At 41.1% G+C, this 15,333-nt stretch overlaps 1 protein-coding gene across 1 annotated transcript in view; it reads right to left on the bottom strand.

Moving 5' to 3' along the window:
* The window catches only part of ASPG (asparaginase), a 48,456-nt gene extending 33,446 nt beyond the window's left edge, over window positions 1-15,010 (bottom strand). Inside the window, exons 1-5 of the mRNA XM_074821604.1 lie at window positions 14,818-15,010; window positions 8,845-8,974; window positions 5,382-5,493; window positions 2,489-2,614; window positions 934-1,017 (exon numbers count right to left, since the gene is read on the bottom strand). Coding sequence (XP_074677705.1) covers window positions 934-1,017; window positions 2,489-2,614; window positions 5,382-5,493; window positions 8,845-8,974; window positions 14,818-15,010 — 645 coding nt within the window. The remainder of the gene's footprint in view (window positions 1-933; window positions 1,018-2,488; window positions 2,615-5,381; window positions 5,494-8,844; window positions 8,975-14,817) is intronic.
* Window positions 15,011-15,333: the final 323 nt, after the last annotated feature.

The raw sequence follows: 15,333 nt of genomic DNA, 5'->3' as shown, positions 1-15,333 counted from the left end.
CCCTTTCAAAAAGAGTTGGCACATCTGTCACACACTGGTTTAAGAATTTAAGAACAAAACAAGTTAAGAGCTAACTACTTTCGTAATCCTCTCAGGAGGCATAGTCTAGGAGACAGCAAATTTGCCTGAGTCCACTTCAGAGATAGAGGAAAGAAACAGTGTGGACTTTTTAGTAAGTTCATCTGCTATATCTAAATTCAGAGTACAAAACATTAACAGCAGGACTGGTGAAAATGAGGATAACTTTCAAAAGAAATACTACACATAAATAATTAGATTCCTTCAAGTCCCTTAAAGTTTGTCAATTGGAACTTGAAGGAAAAGAGATACCTCAAAGTTGTTATTAGTTATTAAGATCTTGGCCAGTCAGCTATTGGTGTTGTCTTACAAGAACTGGCTTTGGGAGCATGGTAGAAGTGAAATGAGGTATAACCTGACTAGTTTTCTCTCTGATTTTTGGGGTGCACAGCACCAACATCTTTAAAGGCAGGGTGCTGAGACCATGGAGGTAGTTCTATGTCCATTAGGTATATCATCCTCGACACTTCGGTCTTCAGGAACTAGAGCTAGAAGACACTCCTATTGGTTCTAGAGCAACTTCAGAACTTCAAAATAACTTTCAGTTAAAAAACTGACTTACAAGTGCTTCAGATCCCACATATTTGCAAGGGAACATCTGATTTAAAGTCAGCTGAAAGCTACATTTCAGACTTGATAGTCTTTATAGATTGTATATGGGCAAAATGGGATATGACTCCTGAGAAAATGGCACGTGCTTTGCCATGCAAGTGCCTGTTACCTCAGCAGAATCCATTTATCTTCCTGTTTAAATGCAATTTCTTACTTCCTACCAGGTATTTTCAGTGTCTAAGTATGTGTCCTAGCTAGAGGGAGAAAAGCAGCTTCTGAGACGGTCTTCGCAGAGAAACAGACCTCAGGAATGACGAACTGCCCAGCAAACAGCAGTGCTCCCAGAAGGTTGGCTCGGCCGTCATTCTGCAACTCATATATGGGCACCTGAAGAGCAGAGACTGAAATTACACCCTGTCCCTCATGTAAAGCCTACACAGCAGAAAAAAGAGTCCAACTTATGCAATACAAATACATGAATAATTTATGTAACAATGATTTATGACAAATAAAGTTTCCTTCTTCATCCAAACTATTTTAGACTGCAGCAGATGGCAGGATTTCCCTCTGTGCTTAACAGACTTTTATAATTTAAGTGCTTAAAAGCTAATATAGAGATGATTTTAGTGTGATTAAGCAGATTAAAAGACTGATTCAGGAAAAACATAAAAAGTAGAAAGCATGCATAGTTAAAGTGACTAAGTATGGGAGAAGTGATTGTACAGAGAAAAAGCAACAGCCCCAGATCATACAGAATTGCCACTATGGGCTTCACAACAGCTCTCTTGCACCATCTTTCCTCATGGTATAGAAAAACTAAGCCAGCAGGTTATTACCGACCGAAAAGGACAAGATTAAAAACAGAAATTTGGTCTGCTGAGTGATGACTTCCATGCCTTTTCAGATTGCCTATTTATTAACCGAGAGTCAGAGCTCGTTTCAGCAGCAAAAAAAAAACCAAACACATGCTCCATTGCCAGATCATATGTCAGGCAGATCTCCAAGCAATAAAGCCAAAAAGAAAGTAAAACCTTGAATATGATGTATCACAAGTAGACTGCCCCATGTCAAGAGAGTAAGTGGAGCCTACTCCTTCCTAGACTTTAGTACTTTGACTTCAAATAGACCACATGTGAAAGGGAAGTTATGAGATGGGTGAGGGGAATTTTACAGTGCAATGTTTCATCTCTCCTTTGTGATTAGAGCTGTATTTTACACTCAAGCAAGCTATTCTCGTAAGACAACCCCTCCCCCTCAGACAATATGCAAAGGGCTGATCTCCAGCTAAGAGAATGAAAATTAATAAACGTAGTCTTTAGAGGAAAGGAAACAGACCATGTTAGATGCTTTGTGGAACAGAAATGATGAAAAATGCATCTAATGCTTAGAGATTATTAAAAAAGTGATAAAGAATGCAATAATGAGTAACATAAGACAGGATAACAACTGATGAAGTAAAAAGTAATAAGCTTCAGGGCTTTAAAAGAAGAAAAGACAGCTAACAACCAGTAGCCACCTGAGGCTGGAAAGATGCTTCTCTCATAAACCGATTAATACACAATGGCCAATGACAGGCTCTTATATCTTTCTCTGAAGCATCTGGCCCCGGCCATAATGAACTACTGGTCTGATTTTGTACAGAGTTGTGAAGTCATTAATGATAAAATTATGGGGCAGATCCTCAGCTGGTGACCCTGTCAATTCTCACTAATTTCTATCAGCACGGTGACCATTCACCCTGTCCAGAGGCCTGCCCTGCACTACTAAACTATACAGTGATAATCAGGATACCACCTAGTTTTGCATATAAAAACCAAAAATGAGGCTTCCGACTTCAACTTCAAATTAAATCCATTACCTGAGATCCTGTCAGAACAACAGTTTTACCCAGGTTCTCACACATGAAGGATAAGGCTGAAGCTGTATAGGCCATGGTATCAGTGCCGTGAAGGATCACAAAACCATCATACATTTCATAGTGCTCCTGGAGATGGAGAGACAATTTTCACATTGTTAGAGCAATGCACTGGTATCAGCAAGTGAGGTACATATTGCATTACTTTCACTGACGCAAGCAACAGCATAATACTTTAAAGGGTACTACACGCATAATTCCTCTTAAAGTTATCCTGTTTTCAGTTTAAATACAATTAAGGGTTAATAGGACACTAAGCACTAGAGCCAGTAATTTTAATTATGGAACAGTCAAAGAGATTCTTCTATGTATACATATTAATGCAGCATTTTTAAACCAGAAGACTGCTAATTAAGAAAAGCTTAGCAATGGCTTTAAACAGGAATGTTAACATATGCATATTAGTCACATAGTCTGATTTCTTGTTGCCGCTTTTACTTTAGGGATTACACCATTTACAAGGAACAGATTAGGCAAACCAAGGCTATCATAACATATAGAAAAACCAGTCCGTTTAATCCGGGTGGCAGACAGGCAAATTGCCAGTGTAAGAGTGCCCTCTTCTGTTGAAAAGTCATTCTTTCTGTAGCAGTATGGGACTTCTGCAGCAAACAGGTGAAGAGGCTTCTCGTTGTTTGTTAATTTACATACACTGCTGGCTTTTGAGAAGTCCCTTAGACTATCAGGCATGTACAGATGCAAAAAAGTATTTTATAATAACTTTAATCTACATACAATTCCACACAGGACTTTTTTTAATGCAAAGCCATGAACTGTGCAGTTCATCTTGTTGGATGTAATCTGTTGGCTTTTGGAGGAAAAAGGAATTGGCCCCTCTATTTTAAGAGCAATGCAATTAGTAGAAACTGTAGTGAGAGACACTGATGTCTCTGATGTAATTTGGTAACAAGGAAAGGATTACATAGAAGTCTAAAGAGATATATGAAATGCCAGTGTGGGGAAAAAAAGGGGGTTTACCCTAGAAGTAAACAATTTAGATTAAATTTAATCACACTTCTTATGCTACAGTAGGCACACACGCTTGGCACGTCCTGATAATAAGGTCACCTCCAAACTCACCTGCAGATTTCTACTTGTCCTTTTGCTATTTCTTCACTGATACTTGTGCCTACGTGTTATTACCTACTGGAAGTTTCAGGGGATTTCTGCTTATCTCTAACAAGTCAGTCAGCAGAACAACAGCCACTGTTGCAAGAGCTTTCTGTAGGCCAAACTATAGCGTGATGCAAAAAGCATGCTGTAGTTATTCACTAATGCAGTAACCAGGTAAGTTTCAAGAAGCGCTAAGATCACAGAAATAGCCACTTGTCCTCTCAAAATCAGTATGCTCACGAGTATTTTCAGCCTTATGAACCTTATTAGATGCAAAAGAACATAGCTTGGTTTAAGCTTTATAATATAAAAGATCAGGCTGGCAATTAAGAAGATATCCCACAGAAACATCTTAGAACGTTTCAGTCTGAAAAGTCATCAGCAGGTTACAGCCGTGCCAAGTACATGTCCAAGATGAACACAAAGTGGCAGTGTCTATACATAAGCTGGACAGTTGAAGAAGTCTTTTTTCCTTTCTCAGCACTTCTCACTTGGATTACACAAACTGGATATTTGTATATACACAGAAGCTGCATTCTGTGTACGAGAAAGAAACACCTTTTATTTGTAATAAAACTAATATGCCATTAAGGTAGAAAGGTAAATTCTTTCCTGTTCAGCATGGGATTGCTGCCTACTGCTCTTGCCCCTGGGCTTTTCCCAGCTGCATCCCTGCTCCATCCTAGAGGCTCTCCACCTATACACCAGCTCTGTCCCTTCTCTGCCCTGGCAAGATGCACCCAATAGGAGAAGCATCATCCCTAGTTTGGTGGTTTCAGGATTAGAGGACCTAAAGGTGAAAGCTGTTACCTGCATCTTCAGCATCATTCCCTGCATTATTATAGGGTTCACATGCATTGCTACAGCTTGAAGAAGGAAATTTACACTATAAAGCCCACTATTGCAGAGCGAGCAGGAGTGGAAGAGCATTATCTTACTAGGCCCACAGTTATTTATTTTTAACAGCTATGTATGAACTCCTGGTGTGAAGTATTTGAAATGTTTTGCATTTCTACTTTCTTAAAAGCACACAGCTAAGTTCAGACACGGGGACAGGAGCAGAGAAATGCTGATTTAATTCAGAGAAGGATGTAATGAATTTATCTATATATGCAGAAATATCTAAGGCTTTACAAATTTCCCAGTGTGGGAAACCTAACCATGACAGCATTTTCTCTGTGGGCTGCAAAGCCAATGCTAGTCAAGTCTGCCTGTGTCCAGAGTAAGAAAGGCATAAAGACATGAAATTATTTTCTATGTCAACAGCCAACTATCAAGCTATTTGAACACTCAAATGATGTGTAACTAAGCAACCTTCAGTTAAGTCACCTACACCTAAGGATTTTATTCAGCATTTTTGGACAGTGAATTGACTAAGTCAACGTTTTAGAACATATCAACCTACATATTACATACCTTATTCAATCATAGCTGCAATTTTCCTATTTATTTTCTTGTGCAGAATTATGACATAGCTTATCATTGGAAGAACTATGTAACTTTAATGAGCTTGCAACATTTTCAAAAGGAAAAAAAATTCAGCAAGCCTTGCAAGCACAGTACTTGTTATTTGCAACTAACTAAGCAAGGTACATAACATTTACACTGTAAATGAATATATACATATAGCACTACTGAATTGTTTTATCTGCTAAGTATACCAGATATACTGCTAGTTTGGTTTAAGCAACAAATGAATTCTTATCCTACACCACCACAGTACCTCAAGTTTCTTTGCAATTTTGGCCCAGTCCTCTGGCGTCATGTTGGAAGAATCAAGCAGTGGTGAGAGCTCCAGGATTGTGTAAAAAATTCTTTTGTTTTGCTTAGAGACACTGTGAAGAAAGAGAATTGGAAAAAAAAAAAATCTTAAAGCTAATATCAGCTCATCACTTCTTATTTTTTCTCTAAATCAGTAGTTTTCACCCTTTTCCTCCCCATCCCCCAAGTCTATGGGAAAAAAAAAGGTCTTAAATTTGGAATGTTAATTTCCAAGTTTAGAAGTTCATGGCTTGATATGGTTTAAAGCACAAATCTCTAAATTTAATTTAATAATATAATTTGAGAGACAGAGAGGGGCTGGAAAAACTAAAGACAGAAAAGAAGAACCCAGACTTAATTTGTTTAAGTTTGGAACTCAGTTCTAAAAAAAGTCAATAAGAAGCCTTAAGGTTTAAAAATGCTTCATAAACTATTGAGAGGAATCTATAAAGCTCCCAAGGTTTATAGTGGTCAACAGAAGAGTTGTATCAATGTTTTGATCCTTTGACAAATATAAATAGATACACTATAAATAGATCATCTTTCCTGACACAAAGGGTATCTTCTCTTAAGAGTCTTATGACTGGGATTCATTTTTGTGGCCTTTAGAAGATAGATCCACTCTTCTCACTTTCTCTGACTTCAGATTTCAGAAAAAACTCTCTTGGTTAGTTAAGATCTTCAAGTAAACTGTTCTCTTTGCTAGTAATAGGCTAACTTTGTAAAACCCCAGTCCCAGCCTATTAGGCCTGTTGTCACCTTGTTATGAAAGTTTGCTCTATAGTACCAACTGTCTCTTGTTATGATGTGGAGTTTAAGAATGTTAATAGCAAAAATCTTAAACTACTGGCATAGGTTGAAAACAGAGGCCTCAGGACTATAAACGATTCAGTAGTGATCAATTATTGGACGTTGAACAAGTGCAACCTTCACAGCTGAGAAAAGACTGCTCTAAATACTATAAAAACAAGACAAAGCAACTATGCAAGGGAAAAAAATCCAAACCAAATCAAAAACGAACAGTCAAGCTATAGGATAAAGTACCTGTGGGACTGAGGAGTGTAACACTTTATCATGCAGTGTGTAGCCCAGCAGATGGACACCAAAGATTAAGAAGTGTCTAGGCACTCAAACATCTTACAAAAGTACACAATCCCAAATTTGGAGGGGACTTATCAAAGGCAATGATGGCTATGGAATCACAGTGGGATTGTTCTAGCTCTAAGCATGCTGTCTGCTCTTCCTGCCTTCAAGGACCACGGGTCTCCCTTTCTCAAGAAATCTGACTCTTCAAAGACCTTTAATTTGCCAGCCAAATGGACTGCATACAGAGCATGTGTTTTACCCCACAAAATGTGCTCATTTCTCCACATTAACCTTCTAACCTCTGAGAATAAAGTCAACTACATATAAATTTAATTTGGCAGGTAAGATCTGGGGTAACAGAAGAACCCTACTACTAATAGTTTCTGTTACCTTTCTGAAGCTTGGAAGGGGATAGAATATCCACCATTTTCACCCATTCTTATGTTATTTGGAATATGTTCCTATTTAGCAATGCAGTGGCCAACAAGCAGCTAACAAAGAAGAACTTGCTAGTGGGCCAGCTCTGCCCTTCCTACTCGCTCTTCCAGGCAGAGCCATCCAAAGCATGTTTAACAGTATCATCAGTGTTTTGCTCCCACTTACTATTCTTGTATATATTTATGGCAATATAAAATATGCAAAACCAAGATAAATGGCAATATGTATATATTTATGGCAATATAAAATATGCAAAATCAATTATCAATTCATCAGCTAATAAAATCTGCAGACCCGCTTCCCTTAATGAGGCCTGCAAGACAGTTGTGTACAGGGAAGAGAGAGCATTTAAACAATGTGTAGTTTTCAATCATAACCAACTGACATACTGTACCTAAGAAGTTAAGACTTCATATGAAAAATTGCCTTGTTGGATATCACATTTATACATGCTAAGAGTAACTCTGGAAGTCAGTTGAAAATCTGTGAAAAGAAAGCTCCCCTGACGAGCTACCAACACAAGAGATCAGCCTAGTCTACAACATCTGATGCCTCTCTAAGAAGAGTTCATATCATTCCTCTTACATCAAGGTTATCACACAGATATACAAAGTTCACAAAATACTCCTATTTTCTCCCTTCAGAAACTCATGATATTTCTCAACTGCCTAGTTAAAATATCAGTTGGCTAGCACAAAAGAGAAAATGGCAAATTGCCATGACTAACCTCCAGAAATGGAACTCAGCAGTGCCAGAAAAACAAGACAAGACAGTTTTTTAAACCTCAGTTTTTGATGTGAATAATTGTTTTAAGCTTTTCTATTCTTCATGGAAAAAGATGTGCTAGGAGAGGTATATTTAGGACATAATGGGTATATTACTGTAGTTTTGTTGTATTTCAAATCCCTTAAGGTATTTAAAAGTCACTCAGTTACAAGCACAGTATCGTAACAGAGCTCCATTTTTCTTAGTATAACCATTGTATTTAACACAAACTGTATGTTCACATCAATACTACTCTACCGTTTCTTTTCGGTTTTACCCCTTTACCTGCCATTTGCCTTTTAAGTGGTTACTTTAAAACCTTTACACAGAGACCTCAATACAAACTAGAAAGAAATGAATAAACCTTACATTCGCTTTGTATGTTCTGATTTTCTCCTTAAAGATTAAAGAATATCCATTTTGACTCTTATAGCAAAACAACTATAGTCCCATTTATTTTTGAATGACTGTGTAAAATCATCCTTTGTGCAAAGTTAACATGTTTACAGGGGTACAGTCATCCGCCACAGCTGCGAAATATCTCAAATTAGCATACTGCCCTCCAAATAAAACCTATAAGCTTATTAATCATTGCCCAACAGTTAAGAAGCAATGCAGATTAATTATAAGCCCATTGCTTATTATCATAATGTTGCATAAATTTGGGAAAGACAATCAGCTTTTAGGGTTTTTTAAAAACAGAAGGCCTGCAGAATTAAAGCATGAGGCCTATTCATAAATGCATTAATTAGATGCTACTTTTTCAGACATATGCTGAAGATAATTCACACAGACCTGTAGATACAGTTTTCTTTGTTTCTATAGAATATTTGTAGGTTTACACAGTAGCAAATTAATTTCCAAAACAAGTTTAGTAGGACTAAGCTGCCCATAACATTACTTGTTGCCAAATTTAAAAGTTATTTCTCAAGCAGTTGTAAGACTTCATTGCAAATATATCAAAACAGTCATTTTCTATTGGGCCAGACGTGGTAGGATTTTTCCTTGTAAATCAATATAAGCATTTTTGCTAATCTCACAATGGATTCTTCACATTAAATGTTTGGAGATGTAATTATCTGAAAATTAACAAGATACTTCCTAACCCTCCCTCTCCCCAAGGAAAATGTACTTACGGGAGCACCAACGTGTTATCTGGAAATTTACGGAAGTTGTTCAGTTTTGTTTCCTGGGCATATGCCTCATCGTGCAGCATTGGCATCGTTTTCAAGCTGCTTACTAATTTATTGGCCTCAGGAGCAAGTCCTTAAAAATAAAGAATAAAGGAAGTAAATAAAAGGGCTTGGATAGAAGGAAGTGAGTGGCGCAGTAAGGAGGGAAAAAGTCAAGTTACACAGCCCATTCTTCCAAATTAAACTTAAACTGTCTATTGACAGTTTAAGAATGTGAAAATCGAATACAACCAACAAATCTCCATGCAGTTATTCTTTTCTTGACTTGAAATAAATAAATACTTTATTTAAGAGAAATAATGTTACAAAACTCCTCCATATCAAATATTTATGCTTTATCTATATTTAATTGTTGCTTGTGTGCAAATACCTATCAGCAGTAGGGGTAGGAAGCCAATTTTTGCAACTGTACCAAAAAAACACCATTCTCTTTTACATTTGCCATAGCTATTCTCTACCTAGAGGCAGAACCTTTACAAGACACTATTATTTTGTACTATACTATTGTGATATTTTTACCTAAGCTTCTTAGCCTACAGCAGTATTGGCACAAACAGCAAGGTACTAGTATGACTGTGCTGGAAAATGGCATGTTATGTCTCACTGTCAACGGCAATAGCATTTCCAGAGAGAAAAGATAAACAAAAGAGAAAGCTAAAACAAACCCCACAGTAGGTATTGAGCACTGACACATACAGACAAAGATCTAGATAGATACCGAGATAGAGAAACCTCAGCTTCCCAGAAGAGTCTTGACTAAGTGCTCTAATCACCTCTTGAATAGGTACTTCCCACTAGAAGGTTTAGGACTGAACACCTCAATTGACAAGAGGTAGAGAAGTTGCATAAGCTGCTGAATAGGAAATAGAAAGCGTGGATGCATCTTAAACTCCATTCACCCTCTCCCTCACCTTGCTGTTGTCTTTTGCCCTGCAGCAGGGGCCCTAAAACAGTTGGGGCTTAAACTAGCCTAAGAACATTTAGTGTTTGCTGGATCTGCAGGTGTCTTGGCTGCAACCAGGTATTTCAACGTGAATCTGCATGGCATTGTCTGTTAGCCAGAAAGGCACCTACATTTTTGATGTTACAATCCTCAGCATTATATAACTGAGTTTGTTTGTGAATCTAACTTGCAAATCATCTCCCAATACCCTGTTTCAGGAATGACAGCAACAGTCCTGGTGTCCAGAGTCAGAAGCCACCCTGTTTTTCTTAGGTCTGAGTTTTTGAGACATTTTTCATTCAAGGAACTTCCATGAGAGGTACTTCCTTTTTGACTTCAAGATTCTACTGGCGTTACTGTCCAGTTCAGTTTAATCTCAGTGAATGTGTTTTATACCACCTGTACAGATGGCAAACAAACTCTCAAACCTCATTATTCTACTTCTGCTAGTTCTAGTTATTCCTAATTTGAGGCCAGTTAATTCTCTCCTACTTCCTAGTTCTTCTGGTTTTTTAAGCACAATTCTCATCCAAGTTGGCATCTGTATTTTTTTTTTTTTTGCTTCACCTTCAAACAGCAGTTTATTTAAAATACTCCATAACACACAGCATATTTTCAGTAGTATTTCTATCTTTTCCATTCACTTTCCAAACTGATGGAAAAATCCTTAAGAACTCCCTAATCTCCTTCCTGGCTTGCCTTAAATGAAGCAGCAGGCCTCTTCATAGCCAACTTTCTCCCAGGACAGCATCAGCATTTGAGTGGATTTGTTTGGATTCCTGCCGGAATACTTTGTTTTACAAAATATACTTAACACGCTTTCAAGCTTTGGATGTTTTGTTCATTCAGCTATAATCCCTGCTTTTCCTATTAAGGATGTTCCTAGCTTAGTCACAAATGGCCACTTCTGCTGTGCTTGGGCATAGAGTAATTCTGGCTCTGAAATGCAGCATAGTTTCAAGTGTTTTCTGGGTGTTTTCTGATTACTCCTCTGTTTGTCCAATGCTCATCTTGCTCTGAATATCGACAGTGGCTTAGACTCTTTATTTTCTGTATTTGCCCCAGGAACTGGAGAGCTGATGTATGTTAATATTCTTAAATCCCTTTTCTATAAATGGCAGTTCCTCATCTCTTAATCACAAAACTGTCAGGATTTTTTTGTAATTGCTGGCACTGAACTTAAACCTTTTTCTAAGACATTCTGCAGATTTATCCAAGATGACCCACTTACAAACTATGCAGTCCCCTAAATGCATCCATGTTTAGCAGTGTTTGCTGCTTTACAACTTCAAGAAGCAAACACGGGGGAACTCAAGTGCAACCGTTTTAAGAACACTTCTACTTTATCATGGATGGAAAACATCTTTTGTAAGCCAAGCTTGTTAACCAAGCATTTGAAGCAACTTCACCCCTGCAGAGAAGAGGGAGGCTGTGCAACTTGTCCAAATAGCTCTCATCAACTTCTGTCCTTTCCCTCTTTAGCTGGCCAACCCCAGCGTCACAAAGCAGACGGACAAAGGCAGAACAGCAAAAAAGCAACTGTGGCCGAGGAGAACAAGCATGGTTCTGCCTCATCTACAGTTGAGAACTCTGCTTTTCACTCTGGTGCTATAGATAACACCGTTACAGCTACCTGCCAATCAAGACATCCTATAACCTGTGCTGCAGCAGAGAACAGGGAGCTGAAAAAGTCTGACGCAGCTGCGTCAGTGGCACTCTGCACCCAAGAAACCACGGGTGTTGGGGAGAAGGAGCATACTGTACATCAGCACACCACAGTCATCATCCCCAATCCTAACAAACTCTCCATGCTGAGGAATACAAAGGACTTCACTAAACCAGTTTTTACCTAAAGGAATATCAACACAAATAGCACATGTATCTACAGTGCCAGATCCCAGAAGTAATTACTACATTTCGCAAAAGCAGAGAAACAGAAAGTGTTCTCCAAAATATTATTTTCTGCAGCTGTAGTACTTGGAGCTTTTGGAAGTGAGGTGCATAGGTTTCAAACAGAAGAAGGTTCGGACTACAGCAGCCAGTCCTTTGGCAGTCTAGTATGTCTAGAAAAGACAGAAACTAAGTTACCCAGGCAGACTCTATTTCAAGATAAGTAATCTTTCTAAGGGGATTTAGCTTAGTTCTACTTGTATTTGTTGGGTGGTTTTTTTCTTAATATTTCAGGTAAAGGCTGGAAAGAGATCCAGCCCACAAGCTCGAGGAAAAGATCTCCCTGAAGGCCCCAGCCAGGACAAACATGAGCACAAAGGTGATGCAAAGATTAGTATCACAGTAACCTCACTGAGGAGTGCAGTAAGATTCTCTTTCTGAAATGAGCTACTGATAAGCCAAAAGAGGCTGTAGTAGGAGGAAATAAGTAGGAGGAAGTAGAAGGAAGAAATTTTAAAAATGCACTGAAATGGATTGACAGCAAAAACATGAATACTGAAACAGTTTGCAACTGAGTCTGGTCTGGCTGTCACCCAACTCACACAAACAGACTATCCATCCTCTGCAAATGATTCCTGCAGAGGTAACTTGTAGGTGTGCAGAAAGTCCAACAGGTCCAAGACATGCTGGCATTGCCACACATGCACAGGTCAACTACAGAACAACTACAGAACCTCTGCAGGAGGTTTGCAATCAGATATCATGATGGTAAATAATCACTCCATACTTGCCCAGGGAATAGGATTGTATCAGTCTTCTACATGGGGGGCAGTTCTGCACAGGAACATATTCCTTGCAGAACACATTAGGCCTATCAAAACCATCTGATTTTTAAAGTGAAACCATCTTCTTCCAGCAACTGGAAAGGCCATAGAAAAGCTTGCAAGTCTAGACAGAAATTAGATAGAAACCTGGCTTGATCCCTTCGCTTTGAGCAGTTGCTGCTATGAAAGGCTTCGTGCAGCTCAGGGAAGCTACTTCACATTGCTTGAAAGACAACACTTGTAGTTCTAGTTATAGTTGTAAATAGGTACTTTATATCCATTGATTAATAAAAGAAATGAGCATCTAGTGTTTTTTTCCTTTGAAGCATGCTGCCTTTCCCATGCCCTTTCACCGGCTTCTGTCTGAACACTGAAGACTGCCAAATATTCTGAAAGAGATACTCTGGCTGCTCTGTGGCTAGATCTGTGTATGAAAAGCAGGTTGAAACCCTCACCAGGATGTAGCAAGTCAGCATCATTGGATTGTAACTGTTAGATTGTTTGCATATGCTTTAATGATTGACACTTGTTAAGCAAAAGGAGAGAAAGAAAGGCATACAAGAGCTTATGGAGTTCGTTTATAAAAGAATTAGACATGTAATTTTAATTTATTTGCTTAAAAAAAGGTGTTTGGGAAACTGAGACAATAGGAGTAGGAAATTATTTTAGTACAAACAATGCAGAGAAAGGAAAGTCACCACATGTCATTTGAAATAGACTTTTTTTTACAACTTTGATAAACAAAAAGATGACAGCCGTAAAAAACAAAGTAGAACAACCCCTTAAAGCACCTTCCCTACAATAATAGTGATCAGCCAGCCGCCATCTTCTGAGAAGGAGAGATATGTACTAGGAAAAAAAAAAAAAATCTAGCCTAGGAAGCTCTGAGGTGAAGCCCTAAGTCTTCCAATCCTACAAATGAGTAGCTGACATGGTATTTCAGACAGGGGCTTGAAACTCTTTAGTAGGGAACATGAGTACCCACACTTCTGAACCTAGACAGACACAGGCTCTGGAAGCCCTGGGATGCTCCACTGCCTCCCATGTGAAGGAGGAAGAAAACTGAATAGAGGTTCATCAAAACTGGACTGCTTCCTTCTCCCCACCAGCCCATACCTTATCATCTTTGCCTTTATACCAACGCTGGTAAACACACAGCCCTGCAGCAAGTCAGACCTGACCAAAATCCATTCTCTTCCCTGGACACATTAGTTGGCTCTTGCTTCTGGCATCCCTTGAGATCTGTGCCTACTGAGTGAGGTCTAGTGGTGCTCAGGTGCCACCCCAACCAGCTTCTGGATGGGGGACCTGGCAGGGGTGTTAGGTGAGTTTAGGCACCGACCTGCTGACATTTAGGGGAACCTGAAAACACGTAGCCTATACCTGTAGGTACCTAAGAAGCTTTCAGGTAAAATGCAGGCAGTATACTGAGACATCTGAGAGTTCAGTTTTGGATTTAAACATTTTTTCAGCTGGTGTGAGGGGGTCTGGCATGCCTAGTCTTTTCATCAACACAAGTCTCACCCTCCCTTGGTAAGGTAAAGCAGAAATCTTCAATTATTTCCTGAAGGAAGTCAAGAGCTGGTAGGAAAGTAGCAGAAGCCTGCCCAGAGGCAGGCAAGCACAGATGCTGCATCTGATCTCGCTTGTTATGACACTTGGCAGCACGTATGCTGCCACACTTGCATCACCTGCATCTGTCAGGTCACCACTTGAAAATCCTTGACGTGGCCACCACATCCAACAGCCCACGCTCTTCCCAGTAGGAATGTGAGGCACGTGCTCTCCAGGTAGCCTGGGACGGTGGCTCTTTTGGGGCTAAAAATAAGAGACTGCATGACTGGTACGATTAAGCTGCTTTCAGTTTCAGTCCACAAAGGAGGGGAGAAAGGACTCATACTTCAGAAACATACTGTCCTCTACCTAAACCTGCTCTAACTAGCTGTGAGGCTCACTCGTCAGAGGGATGCCTATCGGCTAAGCTACCGAAACGACCAGCTGGTAGGACCAGAGGACGGTGAGGAAGGCGCACAGCCTTCTAGCGTTGCTCGTACCAGTTACGAGAAACCCGGGGATGCTGAACCATAAACGGCGCCAGGGAGAGCGGTCACAAAGCGAGGCTGTTCATCAAGGAAGCGGCCGCCTCAGCCTCCGCCCGCCAAGCGCTGCCTCCCCCGGCCCCGCGCCCTGCCAGCACGCCGCGCCAGCCCGGTTTCGCGGCGTACCCCGAGGGGCAGCCCGCCCCCCGCGCCCCCTCACCCTTGACGTCCTGCACCATGCCGATGGTGCCGCCCGTATTGATGACCAGCACCCGCGCCTCGGCCTTCGAGCCGCCGGCGGAGGCCGGGGGGCAGCCGGGGCGCTCCTGGGGGCGGGCGCCGGCCAGGGCTCTGCCCAGAGAGCGCACCCCCGCAGGGCGCTGCCCCGCCGCTACTGCTCCTGCCGCCTCCATCCCGCTCCCGGGGAACCGCTACCTCCCGCCCAGCCCGGCGAAAGGGGAGTTATAGGGCAGCGGCGGGGCCGCCCCTTCCCGCCCCGCCGGCCGGACAGGCAGCGGGGTGGGGCCTTGCCCGCCCGCCCGGGCCGCGGCGCTGCCCCCAGAGGCGGGGAGAGCCGCCATGCCCGCGCTGTGCGGCGGGCTGCGAGGAGGCGGCGGCTGGAGCTCGAGGGCAGCGGGCGGCCGTCAGGTACAGCCGGGGGCGGCGGGGCCCCGCGCCCCGGGGGAGGTGAAGGAGGTGGGGGGGCCGGGGCGAGCCCCGGGACCGCCGCCAGCGC

Source organism: Strix aluco, chromosome 4 (genome assembly GCF_031877795.1).
Source record: "Strix aluco isolate bStrAlu1 chromosome 4, bStrAlu1.hap1, whole genome shotgun sequence".
Taxonomy (NCBI): Eukaryota; Metazoa; Chordata; class Aves; order Strigiformes; family Strigidae; genus Strix; species Strix aluco.
Note: the sequence above shows the minus strand (reverse complement) of the source record. Positions and strands in the feature narration are given on the sequence as shown.